This window comes from Sycon ciliatum, chromosome 4, assembly GCF_964019385.1.
Source record: "Sycon ciliatum chromosome 4, ocSycCili1.1, whole genome shotgun sequence".
Classification (NCBI taxonomy): domain Eukaryota; kingdom Metazoa; phylum Porifera; class Calcarea; order Leucosolenida; family Sycettidae; genus Sycon; species Sycon ciliatum.
This window is the reverse complement of record NC_088646.1, coordinates 8,617,986-8,635,868: the sequence shown is the minus strand read 5'-3', so window position 1 is coordinate 8,635,868 and position 17,883 is coordinate 8,617,986. Positions and strand designations below refer to the sequence as shown.

Genomic DNA, 17,883 nt, shown 5'->3' with positions numbered 1-17,883 from the left:
GCGGCCTCTTCCGGGTATAAAACTCCCTGGATACAACCCACCGGAAGGCAAACAATGTATTGATTGAAGCTGTACATGTACACAGTTTCTTTCTCCTATTTTTCGAAAAGACAATGGTCTCGACCTACCAACATATGACTACAAACAAGTAAACTTACCTTTTCTTCTCTTCAACATTGGCTTTGGCAGTTTCCAGGCGTTGCGCAATGCGGCGTGCTGCCACCAAAGCAGAGTCTTCTTCAGCGGCCCCATGGAACAAGCGAAGGTAGAGCTCACGCCACAGCTCCTAAGCACAAACACAAACACACGGAGCAGGATGGATCAGCCATAGACCAGGACAGGGGTATAGGAACAAGGCATAGAAGGTTTTATGTGACCTGCTTCAATGGTCATCATTTCTGCTTATTGCCCCCCCCCCCCCTCACACGATGTGAAATTCAAACTGTGTGAGAAAGTAACGAGCATGATGAGCACGCATACATACCGTCACGCCAGACAAGGTAAAGGTGGTCTGATCAAGGCTGGCCAAATTCACATGCAGGATGGCCAAGGGTGGACAGCAAGCCGGGGTTAGCACTTAGCAGAACCCACACACCACCACCACCTGACTATACATAGCTACGAGTAGTGTACTTACAATGCCTGTGGGAGCTGAAGAGGGAGAGAGCACACTTGCATTCTTGTAGTAGGCTGGATTGGTGAGCTCTGAAGAAACTTTCTCCTGGGAGAAGTGTGACCTATTTAGAGTGGCCAACAATAGAATATAGAAGACTATTTTAAAAACACTGCGAGACAGTAATTAGTCCTACTAGGTACTATTTACTGCAATCCCACATGCCACACTATACTATAAAAGCTCTTCCACACACTGCACATCACAGTGACAGTATGCATGTGTACAGCTATTCTGCATGTACATATTGAACTGTATGTACAAGCCCGATTCCATTGTGCTCATATCATGCGAAGAAAATTTCATATATCACCCGGGGGAAATCTGCCAAAAACAACGTATTTTCAATAGGGCTGAAACGATCATTCAATAACTCCTAACGATCAACCAATATCATTAACGATCGATATACTGTAGAGGCAGAAAATTTCGTCGGTCAATAATTTCGTCCAACTCCAAAGGAAAGGAGTTCGTCCGGTTGAAAATTTCGTCCATGGATCATAGGAGTGTATAGAAAAGCTGGACAAATCGTTATTCGTCCTACATTTAATTTAGTCCCAAAGCTCCTTGGACGAAAAAGACGAAATTAAATTCCAGACGAATATTTCTGCTTATACAGTATTGGTTTTATCGATTCTTGTCGGCTCTACTCGTGTACCTCGCACACCAGTTTATGAAGAAATTCCATGACGCGTTTGGTACATTAGAAATTTGTGGCACCGCACTGTTGACATCTGTGGAAATCTGGGTGGTTTTATCAACATGAACTAGAGAATTTCATGTTGTTTCTAGAGCAAAGAATCTTGTAATCACCCTCTGGCAACTGCTCTTATCTCCAACCTCTCACACAAATGAACCAAAAAGACAAAGTCTTCTCTCCCGATCTCTTTCAAAGCCACAAATCAATTTTACCGCGCTTGGAAGTACATGTTTGTACTCGTATTTACTGTGCAAGGGCTAGAATGCTGTCACTGATATGCATGCATAATAAATCGTTAGCGTTCGTTTTGAACACTAACGATTATCGATTGCACTCTTAACGATCGATATGCGAGTTATCGGTATAATTGTTTCAGCCCTAATTTTCAATTACTTGAAGTATTTCGGAATACAAGAACATGCGAGCACTGTGAACATGTTTGCGGCAGAGCATCGCTGGCCCATAGCGAAGGTCTCTGGTTCGAATCCTGGTGCTAAGTCTATTCTGTTTTCCTCGAATACATGCAGCACATTTTACATTTGTTTGCCTTCCAATACTGCACAGGGTTGTAGTCAGCTTGACATTGAAGAGGGGTGGGCAGCTGGGTTAGTTTGTGCATGCGTGCACAGTACACATCTGCATATTTCCTCATGGAGTACAGCATGGTAATGTAGGCCTATTGCCATTTCTTTCTCAGCTGTAGCAATGCACCAGCACAGTAGTCTAGTCTTTAGAGTCTACACGCATGCAATGCACCAGCACAGCAGGGAAATCTAGGGTTCTGATTAGTCAAGCCATGCACTGCACAGTGGCGCCTGTAATTCTGAAGCGGCTGCCAAAACTTGCAGAGGGACGCAGCACCACACTGTGTTGCTTAAGCTGCAGCCCTGCTACAGTTTAATGTCTTGGTCCACAGGGGGGCTGGGGCACAGAACATGTTCCCAGCTCAAATTCTCACGAAAATAAGAATCCCAGTGCAAGAAAAGTGGCTCTACAAGTGTCACACGACATACCATAGTGTGTGAGTCTTCTTGTTGACGTCCATTGCCTTGCGTTCACGTTCGCTGTTTCCCAAGAACGTTCCTGTACACACAGAATAATAGGACGAGGAAGACAACACATCACCACACTAGTACTGGATGCTTAGCTACATACTAAAGCGAGGAGAAGACAGAAGGTACCCGTGTGTCAGACGGTCTGCTTTAGGTTGTACTCAGTACCAATGGAAGGATGCTTGTCTGTGATGAATGGGAAATTCCAGAATGCTACCAAGCAAACCAATGCATCAGTTGCTGCCAAAGTGGCAGCCAAAAGCAATGGCCAGAAGCGGGTTCTGATCACCAACGTGATTTGTCTACGTGGTCAGTAGTGTTTCCCCGCTGCGTGGACATCGTGAGTCGTGACGCTGCCACTCATGCATAGTCGGAAACCAAACCTCCCATCATGTAACTGTCAGGGCTCTGATTAACTTCCGTATTGCCGCCGGCAAGTGATGTATCCGTATATACATCCCGCTCTCCATATGTGTATGCTACATTCTCTCGCACTCTCTACTGTTACACATATGTTACATGTACACTCAAACGCCTCTTATCCGGACGCCTCAGATACGGGCACGTCTCTCTACCGGGCACCTTTAGCTTGAGTTCCTATGGCAAAAATGCTTCGAATTTGGGGTTTTTGAACTTTTTCCGTATTCGGAAGTGCTTATTTTTCACTGCCAACCTATGTAATCCACACATTTTTACCAATGGGTTCCTTTTGTATCCTGAACATGTGCAATACGTTCCAAATAAACTTCTTCAAAAAGTGATATGATACATGGTAGATGAGTTATTCTGAGATACGGGCAAATCTGAGATACGGGCAGTGCCCGGTCCCAAGGTGCCCGGATAAGAGACGTCCGAGTGTACGTGCAACGAAGGCTGGCGTGCACGCAGTACGAAAATCTTCCTTGATTATGCTGACGACTTACATAAAGCTGGGTGGGTTTCTGTCACGAGTGCTATTTTTCAACTCCATTGGTCGCTAAAAACAGGCTGGGACCGTACAACGGGAACCCGTCATCACTTGATGCGGGTTTTCGCCGCCGGCGGACCCCATAGAAAGGGTATCAGGAGTTGAGCACTCTTGGAAGCTTTTGTACTCTTGATACTGTTTGTATGAGGTGGGTGCAATCAGCTGTATGCACTGCAGCTATAAAGACGTATGTGTATGTGCCCTACACACATTGGCAGTGGTTATACATTGTATCACCAGAGCTGTTACTTACCATACTCTGATGAGTAGGAGTGCTCGAACAGCTTCATAAGGAAACGATCGGTGAACTCAAATGAACACGGGTACTGTCGCATGACCTGCACACACAAACCACCAAGATGACAACGACAACAGCAACAGCAGCAGCAACAGCAACAGCAGCAGCAACAAAAACAACAACAACAACAACAACAACAACAACAACAACAACAACAACAACAACCAGTCGCAATTTGTTCCCACATGTCTTCACCACTCTAGTAGCTGTCAAAGAAGGCTGAATCACCACAAAAGTAACCTAACCCAGACTCAGATGAGCAAACCGTGGGTACCATGATGGTTTCAACTGACTTAAAGGGGCACTCCGGGAATTTTTTCGGTGGTGTGTTCTCTTCATGGGGGCCTTATATGGCCCCCAAAGGAATGGGGAATCGCGAAAACTAGACCCAAAAAGTCGATATATGAAGCCAGGGAGGGCCAAGTTTGTCTCCTCTTTTGATGGTTTTGATGACGTCACGTGTGATAAGCATTCAAATTCTGTGCATTTGAAGATCTTAGTTTTTTGAATTTTCTGGTGATGAAGAACGATGTTTGGTCAACATTCCCAAGCTTCACAACTGCGACCATACTCTAAGGAACCTGAAGGACCTCCTGAGGTGCCCCTGGTAGAAGCGCAGCCTGATGAGGGCCAGGAAATTGGAGCGGACGACTTCACTGGTCGACAAGGAAATAACGATTGGTGTTCCTGCCAGAAATGTGGGGTGATGCAGAGGGCAGTCGATTACCTTCGCTGTCGAGAGAGCGCTGCAGCTGTTAGCATTGACAGCCCTTTGACATGCGTTACACATCACCCCAACTTCGCGTCAGCTTGTCTAAGCAAAACTGTTCTGACCATATGCCTCACGGCGTATAGAGAATTTCGGGATCCTCGTACTCGGACCAGGGAAGTCGTCCGCTCCAATCTCCTGGCCCTCATCAGGCTGCGCTTCTACCAGGGGCACCTCAGGGGTCCTTCAGGTTCCTTAGAGTAGGTCCGCAGTTGTGAAGCTTGGGAATGTCGACCAAACATTGTTCTTCATCACCAGAAAATTCAAACAACTAAGATCTTCAAATGCACAGAATTTGAATACTAATCACACGTGACGTCATCAAAACCATCAAAAGAGGAGACAAACTTGGCCCTACCTGGCTTCGTATATCGACTTTTTGGGTCTAGTTTTCGCGATTCCCCATTCCTTGGGGCCATATAAGGCCCCAATGAAGAGAACACACCACCGAAAATATTCCCGGAGTGCCCCTTTAAAGCCAGCGGCTTTGGGTGACATGAACTATCTAAGACTTTTGACAGCAGTTGGAGCACAATCACACAGACATACTGCACTCAATTCCCAAAAACAAGTAACGTTACAAGGATATGTAAGTATCAACAGATGTTGACAACATACAGTCTTGCCCTATGAAGCCCAATCTCATGAGTAAGTTAGTGCCCTGCACCAGAGCACAGCCCAACGTCCACAGATTTGGGGTTGCACCGCACCTGGAAACAGTTGACTCATGGGATCGGATATCACTGGGCAGCACTGAAGTTCAGGCTTGGTCACAAGCCGTGTAGGCATAGTGTGGTGCAAAGTGGCTAAGAGCATAATCTCCATGCACACACACACACACACACACACACACACACACACACACACACACACACACACACACACACACACACACACACACACACACACACACACACACACACACACACACACACACACACTGACCTGAAACACCGCATCCAAGAACATGACAAACACGGGTGCTCTTTCGACTCGACTGGTCACCGATGTGTGACCACAGCGAAGAGAAAATGGGTGTCCGGGGAGAACCCACTCCCTTTCGATCAAATGCTGAAATCTGCAGAGAGAGAGAGAGAGAGAGAGAGAGAGAGAGAGAGAGAGAGAGAGAGAGAGAGAGAGAGAGAGAGAGAGAGAGAGAGAGAGAGAGAGAGAGAGAGAGAGAGAGAGAGAGAGAGAGAGAGAGAGAGAGAGAGAGAGAGAGAGAGAGAGAGAGAGAGAGAGAGAGAGAGATGGGAACAAGTACACAGGCATATATAGTGATGCTCAGGTCCTTCAGCCTGAATGACAAAGAACGGGTACATTATGAATCGTGATGACTAATGGTGGGGTTTCATTCTACTCAAACAGTCATGCACAAGCCTAAAAACCCCGGACTCAACAAACAATGTGTGTGTGAGTGATCAAAGCAGACAAGGTACAAATGGTACATGCACATACCCGACAAGCGTACGGCAATGCGGATCCAACAGGACCTGCGCGAGTGCGGTCACTTGAAGTGTGGTATCCCAGCCAGCAATGCCATGAACCAGCACACAGCCACCTGAACAACAAAAGTAGTACAAGACCAGCAGCTAAATTGAACGACATGTACCCTAATACACTAGTGGAATAAAGAGATCCAGACATAATGAACAGCCGGACTACTGTAGCAGAGATACTATTCAGCTCATGTGATATCAGCAGTGAAGATGCAATGCCTGTAATCTAATGCCTGCAATCTAATCTTGCACACAGGCTAATGAACTGACGCTAGTGTGTGGAGTTGAGCACAGGTTTGGCAGGTGTGTTGCATGTGCAATGCACAGTACTGCACCAATCATCACCTTCAACACAGTGAAAGGTTATCATTTAGTGATGGTGTACATTATACCCTCAGGAAGTGCAAGGCTACACCAAGGAATACGGCAGTACAGGTATCAGACAGATTAGAGCAAGACACACCAACAGACACCACCAGAAACACTGTGCAGCACAGTGTTGAGTGATCAGTGCATGGCCATGGCTACATCCAGGCAGTACTGCGAGAGTACACAAGATTGCGCCTTCTCACCTTCACTATCCATAGACTGCACAACCTGCTGTGCGGCTTGCAGTAGCTGCGCGATATGTGACAGCCAGCTACTGCTGGACACACGACCAAGCCACGTACCCATAGAGGAGCCAGTGTCGGCACATGCTATGAACAAACAACGAACAACAGCAACAAGAAAAATAAGTTGAACTTACCAGAGTAATGTCCAAGACCAAAAGAAATGACAAGTTCCATCTGAGCGAGAGGCAAATTTTAAGCAAGCTGTGCTCTGCATTGCATCAACATTAGGTATTGGCAGAGCGTGCTCTGATGAAAATATCTCACATGAATCAACGATTTGCACATATGACATACAGTACTGTCTGGTGCCAAAGAACTGGGAGGTCCGCCTCATAGCCTAGGGCGTTCTTATTGATATGTACAGCAGTCTATGCGCAGTGGATTCACCGCACATATAACGGTATGCTGTGTTTGGTGAAATTCCAGCCTGTCCGTTCTTCAGCACTACGTTCTCCGGCCCCCCAACAGTACTGTAGCCCAGTTTGAATGGTTCACGAATGGTTTCACGTCTTCAAATGGCTAACAATGAGAAGTGTGTTACTGAGTAAGGGTCATGGTGTGATGGAGGCAACCGTAATCAGCCACGGCAACTTACCATCCATCAAGCGAGTGTAGCTATCTAGTAATGTCTCCAAGTTCTCCAGGCCGCAGTGATGACGCCGCCATTGTGGGTAGTGTGCCTCCACTTCAACACCACCACCTTCAACATTACACAACAAATAACCAATATGATAATTAGACTGGAATGTAAGCATGTTCAAAGAGAATCGCTGAGAGAGAAAGAAAGAGAAAGACAAAGAGGGAGAGAGAGAGAGTTAGATAGAGAGAGAGAGAGTCCCAGTCCCAGTCAGTCACTGGCAAGCTGGAATAGAGAATGGCTAAGGACAAATGGGATAGGATGAGAATTGAGGCGTGTATAACCAAACGTATATACCGTAAAATCCCGCCAGAGCGCCCCTACCTCCTCGACGCATCAGGTGGGGAGGGGCGGATGGGCGAGTCCTACTTGCCACATTCAGTGCTACATGAAAAAGTACTCACCCTACGAAAACTGTCCGTGCATCTCGTACACCGACCAAAGGTCAAGAGCCAGGAGTCGTACAGACCCGTCTAAACTCCGGGTTTGTGCGATCCCTGGTCAAGAGGGTGGGCACTGTTGCGTACATTTCCAACGGGGTCGAGCACGCGTCTGCAGTACAGTACGGCATCACAGATTGTGATAGTCATACGAGGATACAACCAATCACGTCCCTGACAAGAAGTCAGGGAGGGGCGGATAGGAGAGACGGGGCGCTCTGGCGGGATTTTACGGTACATGCACTGATACAATAAACAGTCACAGTGGCATTTTCGAGATTACAGCACACTTTTGTTGGCAAATACATGTGGTACTGCATAAGCAATGGGGGAACAAACGCACCTTTTTGCTTGTGATGCTGGGCAGTGGTGGAGGAACGTGTATCGACAATGTGGCCACGGCGGTGGCGAGAGAGCGTGGCGTTGAGTATGGCCTCATCCTGCGAGCACCGGTGGTTGCTGGGACCACAGTGAGGCTGGCCGGAGCGCATTAGAACAGCCTGGAGACAACAGCCGTTCAAGATACATATACAATGCACACAAACAGATGTAAATACACCAGGATCAGCTCATGGAAATATATACAGTGAAACTTCAGTATAACGTACCACCAAGGGCCGCGAGAACCTGTACTTTAGAGCAAAGGCACTGTATATCCAAGGTCAATGACCGGTATTATAATGCAGGTTCTCAAAATAGTACTTTATATCCCACAGTACACTGTATGTGATATCGAGGGTACTTTAACATGAAGTCTCACTGTAATAGTGCACCCTGCTCAGTAATCACCTTTTGAGACTGATCTGTTACAAGATGGCTCACAAGGATGATGGTGGAACGGAAACACAAGAAATTGACTGGCCAGCACCAACAGGCCCGCAAGGAGCATGCTCCAGATAGCCAAGAAAAGGCAATGTAATGCCACAAAACCCACAGCTCATGCAGCTGATCACAGGGATGGCCTTCACAAGGTGGCAATAGTGGCAATACTGTAGGGTGTGAATAGACCGGGCCATGAAAACCAGAACCAAAGGACGTAACATAAAACAAATAACAGTATCGTCATATGCACCGTATCATACGCACCACAGCACAAAGGCAAGGTGGCACCCATACCGTATTCATCCACATACAATTGCATGTAAATGCCCTTATATGCGAAAAATGCTTTTTCTTCCTTTCGCCAGGAAACAAATATTCCGGATACAAGGGCATGTCTTTCAATACGAGTATTCAAGTCTTCAAACTACACTCTTGGGTCTCAAGTTTTTTCATGCCTTTATAATTATGTGGAGGTGCCCTTGTATTCGAATACAAGTGTGTGCCATTTTATACTCGTGAATACGGTAACTGCACACACTGCTACTGCCATACATTCAAGCGGAATGCGTACACACGAGTCAAAGAACCTGGCCAAGGAAATGCAAACGCATCCTTGTGTACAGAAACATTGTTCTAGTGTAACAACGGGACAAGAATATGCTGCAACCGTAGTTCTACAATCCAAGCATGCAGCTACAAATATGCCATACAATAAAGGACTGCTATGAATGATACGTTTGCACTGAAACTCACCCCGTTTGGTTCGTGGAAGTACGACACGACCGGAAATCGGCCGTGCTGGCGGAACTTGGAGGAGCGTTTCAAGAACTCATCTGATACGCTAGTAGGGACGATGACTTGCTCTGGGTAGGACGTACAAACCTGACAAGATGGAAATATAACGGAAAACAAATTTTCTTTACAAAGGGAGCTACTGTGACTGAAGACAGGACTTGTTTAAAAACTGTTGACAGGAAGCTATCCTTCATGAATAGTTGTCTTGGCTTAAGCCTGCACCTCCAAGTGCTTCAGGTCTAGAGGGGGCGGAGAGAGAGAGATTACTGAAAAGAAGGTGCAAGTACTGTACAAGTACACATGCACACATGAACGCATACACGCACACATGTCACAGACACACATATATACAGACAGACACACACAAACACACAGACACATACAGACACACACAGCACCCAAGAAAGAGTCCCCGGAACACTAAGCACACCTTAAAATCTTCGTTGATAGTGCTAACTCGGAGAGCATGCTTGCCACCCCATCGCTCAATCTCGCCCTCCAGCTTGACTCCATCGATTTCAGGTAGGGGCTTGCGTGGTCGAAAGAAGAATGGATACAGGTCTTCTTCCGAAGCTGAAAGAAGAGGGAAACAGAGTGAGAAACTCAGCCAGTGTTGCACTCTTATAGAATGCAAGTGTACATGTACATGTATGGCCCGTTGGTGATAGCGCAGTCTCATTGATGCTCCCCAGTCATGTTATAACTGCTCACCAACCACAGCTACTATAGGACAGGTGTACTAGTACAACTCACTATGGTTGCAAGCCTAAATCACACTGATAAAGTGACCAAACACAACTAACTTGTCCATGCCACAGTGAAGTAGACCTGTGTGTCTTTCGACTACTCATGTGGACATACACACAAGTCTCCAGTGTCCTCAAACTGCAGACAGGGCGCAATGTCGCCAAGACAGATGTTGCCTGATGATTGCTGGCTGGCATGAACTTCAGAACTGGAATCGACCTGTACATGCTCCCCTGAGTTTGCATTGCGGGCGGGCAAGGTGCAAAAACAGTACTGTGCATGAGGTGGACATGCAGCCCTAGCAAAAAGAAATCAAGTACGCCCCTTTCCAGACCACCAATTCCAGTCGGTGCAAATCAAGGGAGAGCGGTACTGCGGTAGTGTGCTACTGTGCTAGTGTAGTAGTACTGCCTTACCAGGTCGGGCTAGCGTGTCAACTGCATTGTACACGTCTACACAGTCCTCGGCACTGGTGAATTCCAGCTGATATGTTACCAGAGAGCGGCAGCGTAGCGTCAGGAAGCTGGGACCGGCTGTCACCCGTTTCTCAAAGGTGTTGATGTTGGAGTACAGCATCTACAATCAGGTAGAGAAGAAATACATAATAAGCAAAGAGGCACGTCGACAGGCCTTGCCAATGTTATTATCGTAGGGGCTACAAAGATCCCCGGTGCTGATACCACATTAGCAGATGCATGCACGAGGATGGCATAGACAACAAAGCTGCCTTCATCGTCATGTTTGGTGCTCGCATGGAGTAAGAATGGCCACCTGGGCGCCCTTGGTTAGCTTCTGCTAAAAAGTGGGCACAGGGGCAACCCTGGGCACCGCGGTAACGGCACTTCACAAGTATTGCATACAATTCAGCTGTGACTTGTTCTCCGCTAAATGGGAATCCCCCAAGGGCCGTGCTGCAGAGCATAGGGGCATAGGAAGCAGACTGCCACTGGTCCGGATGACTGTGATACCACCACACATGACAAACCCAGACATATAATAATAATATTACTACTTGTTTATCGTAGATGATATACAAGGAAGTTTTGTCAAAAGAATAAGTTGTTATCCTTGAACACTATTAAAAAGGTGAAATACATCTGAACTCTTTAGTACGTAATAATAACGTTAGTTTTGAATTACTTGTAACAAACTTTCACTATGAACTGTCCAACCTGCGATTGCCGATACTCATTTGGATTGGATTTCGGATTGGATTGGTTTATTTAATGTCGAATAACAAACAGGCAGTGTTACTTCCATGAACAACTTGTGTATCAGGAGCCAGAACTCTGTGTTTGAACTCTATGCATGATCCCATTTCAACTACCGCATACGTACTAGAACGCACTGATCCGCTGGTCTGGCAACCGCCAAACCTGCTCCTATGCCCCTCCGGACCAGTCATATGCAAAGACACGCCATATCCACAGGAGTTTAGTGTGCACTCAGATGCTGTATTTACTATTTGGGCACTGCGCACTGCACTCTAGATGGGATATTGTAGCCCAAATGTCAAAAGAGAAGAGCAAGGCACATACTCCAGCAAATACGGCTGACCCAGTTTACACATTCTCGCAGATTCCATATCACCGCTTGTGAGCCAAGGGTGCAGACCAAGCACGCAAAAATCTCGGCATCCGTGTTGTGTGTGGGGTCTTGGAGCTGTGGAAACTCAACAGTGCCCTGACCCTTGAGTTGGAAAATGTCACATTTTCCCTACAACAGCATTCTCCCAACGGCAGATGATATTGTTATCCTCGCACATATTATTATACGTGTGCAGTGCTACGAGTAAAGTATATTACAACCTACCCATAATTCAGTTGATCCAGCTGCAGCGTCCGGAATAAATATGAGGTGATGGGCAGTCAAGTGAATGTTGCCCTTTGTTGTTTCAGATTTCCCTCTTCGCAGAACAACGTTCTGAATGAATCTACGCTTCAGCTGTTCAGCGAACTCCATTTCTCTTGCCTCATGAGCTCTGCTCGGGAAAACTGAATCAAATCAACTACAACTTGTATGTTCGGCTACTTGTGAGGATGAAAAAGTCCAATGACTTCGAAAAGAAACCGTAGTTTAATATAGTACAGATCAGAGTGTAGTGGTATTCGAGTGGTACTGTAATCAGACGATCAAAATAATTGATTATGAACTCCAAAAAGCGAAGGCCGAACAAGGACCCCACAGTTTTCATGCATTTTTTGACGTACGTGTACACCATGGTACACGTTACTTCGTTTATGCATGACGTGCACGTGCAAGTAAGTAGCCGTGTACGTGTATGATTGTAGACTGGTACCGCGGCCGTAGATCTACCGGCGCACCGCGTAGATCAACAGGATCTAGGGCATAGGACTGGCAGCATCCACACGACTGCGGTTGGGAGAAGCACGGTGGCCAACGGAGGTTCATGTTGCAGGATCTAACCAAAGGCTAAGGAGACAACGTCAAGGGAGCGGATCCAGGACATGACGGAGGAGTAGGGTTCATGCCGCTTCTCCGAAACCATTATCATGATTATGGCCAAGGCGCTTCAGGAAAGCGTGGGCTACCTTGCCGCACCCACCAGATGCACTGAATACCAGTGGGAGAAAGGAAGCATGCTCCACCTCCCTGACGCGTTCTTCGTAATCGTAGGCCCTTCTCTTCTGCTGTTCGTGCTCATGGTGCTTGGCATAGGTGGACGCGGGAGTTGAGGAAGTGTTCGAGCGCGCATGAAGGGGGGCCGGGGGATCACGATCACATCTACAAAAAAAGGAGGTCTGTATAACCATGATAACTGTAAACCCGGTCTACAGTCCATTTCAAAACTATGACGCGTACCTAGGCAAAAACCGTTATGCCAGCATCTATACCACATAAAATCTGTGATCACTTTGTGCATAAATTTTTCCAAATTGGGCGTCTGTTATCCAATCCTTTAGAAACTATAATATAGTTATGATTATGAGAGTAATTGTGGAGCGATCCTGAGCAATATTCCGAAAACTATTCTCAAAAAGTTCCAGCCAAATTTGAAATATTTCAAAAACCCTACGCGTCTATAGTTTTGAAATGCACTGTACTGTAGACTGGACAAAAGCATGCAGGGATACCCCGGCCTCGCGCCACACCGGCACGTACCGGCACAGGCCGGGACAAGCTCGACTTCCTGCAAGGTGAGTTCTTGATACACTGAGTCAGTGCACTATGCACTACTGGCACTGCAGCAGGGACTGAGTAGTAAAAATATTTTACTACATTGTACTGCCTGATTTGTAGACAAAGTCAAAAGTTCTCAAAACAGAGAGGTATTTACTAGGTTCACTGCTGTCATTCGCACCTTTTTAACTTTTGCTGAGCCAGTATCCAGATTTACTCACTACAATAATCTGTTTTCTGATGATCGCTTACTGTGCGTGAAACTCGGAGCAAAAACACTTTTTCAAGGGCATCTTCTTATTATTGTTTGTATGTACTATGTGCATGTCAAAGTAGCGGCCTGGCATGTGCAGGGCAGTCCCCCCCCCCCCCCCACACACACCCATCTCCTCTTCACTAGCCGCAAAGCGGCGAGCGATCCCCCTTTATCCGGCGACCTTGATTATTCGGAGTTGACATGCATTTGTATCCCCGCGAAACAAATGTTTGTGTCCCACTTGCACTGATCCATGGTGCTTTATACATTTACTGAAGCTTCACCGTGTAGACTCGGATCTATTATGTAGCAGTTATTCTCTAGCCAACTTCAGTGGAATTAACAGCTTGTAGTCGCCTTGTAACATCCGTAGCACTGTGGTGGCTAGGCCCCGGCGGATAATGCTAGTTATTTTCGGCAATTATGCTACTAGCACTGCTAGTAAAAGTGGCACATTATGCTCGTTTTAATGCTCGTTATGCTCGTTATGCTCAATTTAATGCCACTTTATATGGGGTCAAAAAAGTGTCACGGATGGACTTCATGCAACTCCTTAAAAAAACTTACGGGATGTAATATTAATTTATTAACTTGGTGCGCTGTTTACCTGGTACACACTGTTCACCATGCAACACTAACGTTATAGGCTAGTATAGTGCAGGTAGAATACATTATACTTCATGATCACCACATGGCAACAGCATAGCAAGCCACTTTTGATACAATAACATGTATGCCCGCTGGGAGTGCATTAACACGTCTCAGTTATGGGTATTCTGATACATGTACAGTGGACATCTTGACAGGGTGCAAGCTGCAGCATGAACAATTGAGGCACACTTCTGTCTTTGGTGTCATAATTTGAATATTCAAACTAACTTCAACTGTGCCGCATTTATTTACAATTATAGTGGTTGAGTTTGGCGGAGTACTATGGAACACGAATTCAGAAACATTGTGCCAGCCATGATGGAATAATACGGCAGGCTGATTAAAATGTTTTGGTTTCCCAACCTGCACTCAACAAGTGCTGAAACTACTTCGAAGTAGATACACATAGCAACACACAGAGGACCCCATGTACATGTATTCAGTTACTAGTACTAGCTGCTTACTTCACACCTGCTTTGAGGAAAGACTCTACAACATTGGCTCTTCGAATGAGGACATCATTGGCTACAGCACCAGATAGCCCTGTTCCTGCCAGCTCCTTCTTATGGTCTGTAGCAGGGAGTAGTCCCTGGTCTGTAGTGTACTTCTCCCACGAAGCTGTTAGCGCGTGCTGGTGTAGCTGGCCTCGTGACTTTCGCTCTTTGGCCGTCTTGTGCGTTTGGCTCGAAATGTGTGATTTCACAATGCTGTTCTTCTGTCGAACTGTCTGGCTGCAAGCACTGCAGTAAATCTTCCCACTGGACACGGTCAAATATTCCCCTGCACGCGATGGTGGACGCTGACACGAGGTGTCAATGTGGAACTTCCACCGGCAATTCGCCCACGCTTAGCGACAGACTCCTTCCCACTTCTCTGGAAAGATCGTTTTCGGGAAATCGCTGCTCTGGCTGGTTCGGGAAGACGTTCACACGCTGTCCTGACCTCGTCCTCTTCGGACTCTGATTCTGAGGCGTCTTCATCGTCAAACTCGGAATCAAAGTGATCATCGCTACTGCTTACTAGATCAACAATATCTCTGGCTGCTTGCTCGGACATAGCCATTACGTGTGTTCTTCATCAGCTAACAAAGAATAATAAGCAAAAGTTGGTGGAAACAAAACGCTCCCATTCTCACCGCCTTCTCATGTTCACCCATCACAAGTTTTTTTCCCCAACGCTTGTGCCCGGACTCCCAGCCAGAGTCATACTCATAGATCTACTACAAGTAGTAGAGCCTAGACCATGTAGACTAGAGGGCCAGACATTGAAGATTTGAAGTGAACCAGTGTTGTCGGATGCGACTGACACAGTTCTATAATTAGTTTTGCAACAATATGCTAATTTTCGCAAGAATATGCTAGTTTTCTGCAAAATATTGCTGATTATGCTAGTGCAATGCTAGTTTCCAGAAAGTGCTGAATATGCTAGATATAATGCTAGCATTATCCGCCGGGGCCTAGTGGTGGCGCAGTGAGAATCTCTCTCTTTGGAAATATTCGGCATATAGCACCGAGATAAGGTCCCGGATGATAAACTAATGAAACTGTTACTTGATAATGAAGCTTGATAGTAAGCACTTATTCTATTCTCTCGTACCACTGACAACATGCGAATGAACGGTAGGCCTTGGCGGATAATGCCGGCAGAAAAATTGGCAGAATTCGGTACTTTTTCTGGTAAGTTTCATGCATGTTTGGTATGTGGATAAAGAAATGGAGCAGAATTCGAGGAATTGCCCGCCATAAGGTTTGTATGGTTCTGCCAATTTCGGTGCAAAAAAAGCAGAATCTGCCACCTTTTCGAGCATTATCCGCCAATAGGCCTTGGCGGATAATGCCGGCAGAAAAATTGGCAGAATTCGGTACTTTTTCTGGTAAGTTTCATGCATGTTTGGTATGTGGATAAAGAAATGGAGCAGAATTCGAGGAATTGCCCGCCATAAGGTTTGTATGGTTCTGCCAATTTCGGTGCAAAAAAAGCAGAATCTGCCACCTTTTCGAGCATTATCCGCCAAGGCCTATCCGCCAAGGCCTAATGAACGGTTCACTGATAAGTAAGTGACTCGGTGTTTGATAGTACACAGTCATGTATTCTATCTGAACACCATTGCCGGTATTTTTAAATACAAAAGTGGAACCTTGGTATAATAATATTATAGCAGTAATCACGTACTACAGTAAAACCTGGTGTAAGCGACCTCTCGTTTTAGCGACCACCTGCTCTTAACGACCGTTTTTTTCCATTCACGGACAGTTCTACACAGACACTGTGGGACCTGGTTCTAAAGCCCACCTGGCTTTAACGACCGCTTTTCCTTGCACCGTGGGGTGGTCGTTTAAACCAGGTTCTACTGTATGTCCATTGTAGCTGCATGCACAATTACATGGGCAGTTCGGAACTTACTTGAAGGTGTGCGCAGCAAGGCTTTAGTGAGGCATATAGCAGTTAGACACATATTATTGGCTGGTATCTATGATACAACTTTCTTTGCGGGCTTGAGGCCAGTGCTTAGTGCAATCGACATGTTCGGTTAACGTAGAGTAAATGGATCGGAGCTAGAGCTACGTGTGGCTCCCAGCTGCAGACCATCATGGGGCTTGCTTTGCAACAGCCAAGCATCCAAGCATGCATGCATAAACCATTCAAGAGTCAATGAAACTCTACACTGAATACAGTCGTGTACAATGTAGGTATAGTCCATTAACAGTGGGGACCATACATGTAATTACGACTAGAACTTGTGGAGCTGCTACTAAAGATGACCAACTTTATCTACTAAAGATTACCCTGTCCATAAATAGAATCATATTGGAAATATCATAATCGGATTTGCCCAAATGGAACATGACACGATGTATGAAGTGAACGGAATGGACAATCTGATATCTTTCTTCCACATCATTTGCCTCCTTTTTTTCTATCGACCCCGCTACTCTGTGCCCCTTCCCTCGCTTTCTCTTGCCTTTACTGTCTTCTGGCTTGTTGAGGCTAAGCGAATGCTAGGGGTGGATGTGTATTAACTAGTATTATGTCGATTTGTTGATTTTTGTAGTACCACACCCTGATGCAAAGTGCCAGTGTGGCCAGTGAGTGTGTATTGCAACCGCTGCTGAACCGACTCTCAAACGTGCTTCTTGACATTTTTCAGGATCTTATAGGTGCCATAGAATGATGAGGCTGCCAGCGCACCAGCCAGAGCAAGAACACAGCCACCGATGCACAAAGGCACACCCACGGCTACACTGGTGACTCGGAGAGACCCGCGACTAGTGGCCCTGCGCTTTGCCGGCTGGTACTGCTTGTAGTTGTACTTGCATCCCAGGACGCTGTAGCGTGAACTGTGGCTGCCGAGAAGTGGATTCTTGGGATGCTCTCCACCACAGAGGTAGCAGAAAGAGGTACTGCATCTGGGGCAGGTCACTGCATTGCAGTCACTGGGACTGCAGTGGATAGGGATCTTGCATTGGTGACAATGCTGAGCATTCTGTGAACTGTGGCTGCCGAGAAGTGGATTCTTGGGATGCTCTCCACCACAGAGGTAGCAGAAAGAGGTACTGCATCTGGGGCAGGTCACTGCATTGCAGTCACTGGGACTGCAGTGGATAGGGATCTTGCATTGGTGACAATGCTGAGCATTCGGAGTCGTGCGGTTGACACGTGTCCCCATCCATTTCCGGAATTCTCTGCTGCCCAGTCTGCTGGCATGTTCACATGTTGATTTCCCATTTCGCTAGCAATGGTAGAGGGGACGGCTCGATACCGGGACGCTTTGACAGCCAAATTTGTATAGACCCAAACCGATCATCAGCGTTGATTTTTCAC

The 17,883-nt window shown here is 46.4% G+C and overlaps 1 protein-coding gene across 2 annotated transcripts in view; it reads right to left on the bottom strand.

Moving 5' to 3' along the window:
- Nucleotides 1-12,123, bottom strand: part of LOC135814296 (myotubularin-related protein 9-like) — a 165,544-nt gene extending 153,421 nt beyond the window's left edge. For both annotated transcript variants that reach the window (XR_010553169.1, XM_065327395.1), the window contains exons 1-13: nt 11,826-12,123; nt 10,430-10,589; nt 9,697-9,839; nt 9,225-9,353; nt 7,993-8,149; nt 7,168-7,272; nt 6,531-6,656; nt 5,918-6,020; nt 5,405-5,537; nt 3,646-3,730; nt 2,387-2,456; nt 638-737; nt 159-286 (exon numbers count right to left, since the gene is read on the bottom strand). Coding sequence is in view for 1 of the 2 variants with exons in the window: in XM_065327395.1 (XP_065183467.1) it covers nt 159-286; nt 638-737; nt 2,387-2,456; nt 3,646-3,730; nt 5,405-5,537; nt 5,918-6,020; nt 6,531-6,656; nt 7,168-7,272; nt 7,993-8,149; nt 9,225-9,353; nt 9,697-9,839; nt 10,430-10,589; nt 11,826-11,975 (1,589 nt within the window). In the remaining variant the exon portion in view is untranslated. The remainder of the gene's footprint in view (nt 1-158; nt 287-637; nt 738-2,386; nt 2,457-3,645; nt 3,731-5,404; nt 5,538-5,917; nt 6,021-6,530; nt 6,657-7,167; nt 7,273-7,992; nt 8,150-9,224; nt 9,354-9,696; nt 9,840-10,429; nt 10,590-11,825) is intronic.
- Nucleotides 12,124-17,883: the final 5,760 nt, after the last annotated feature.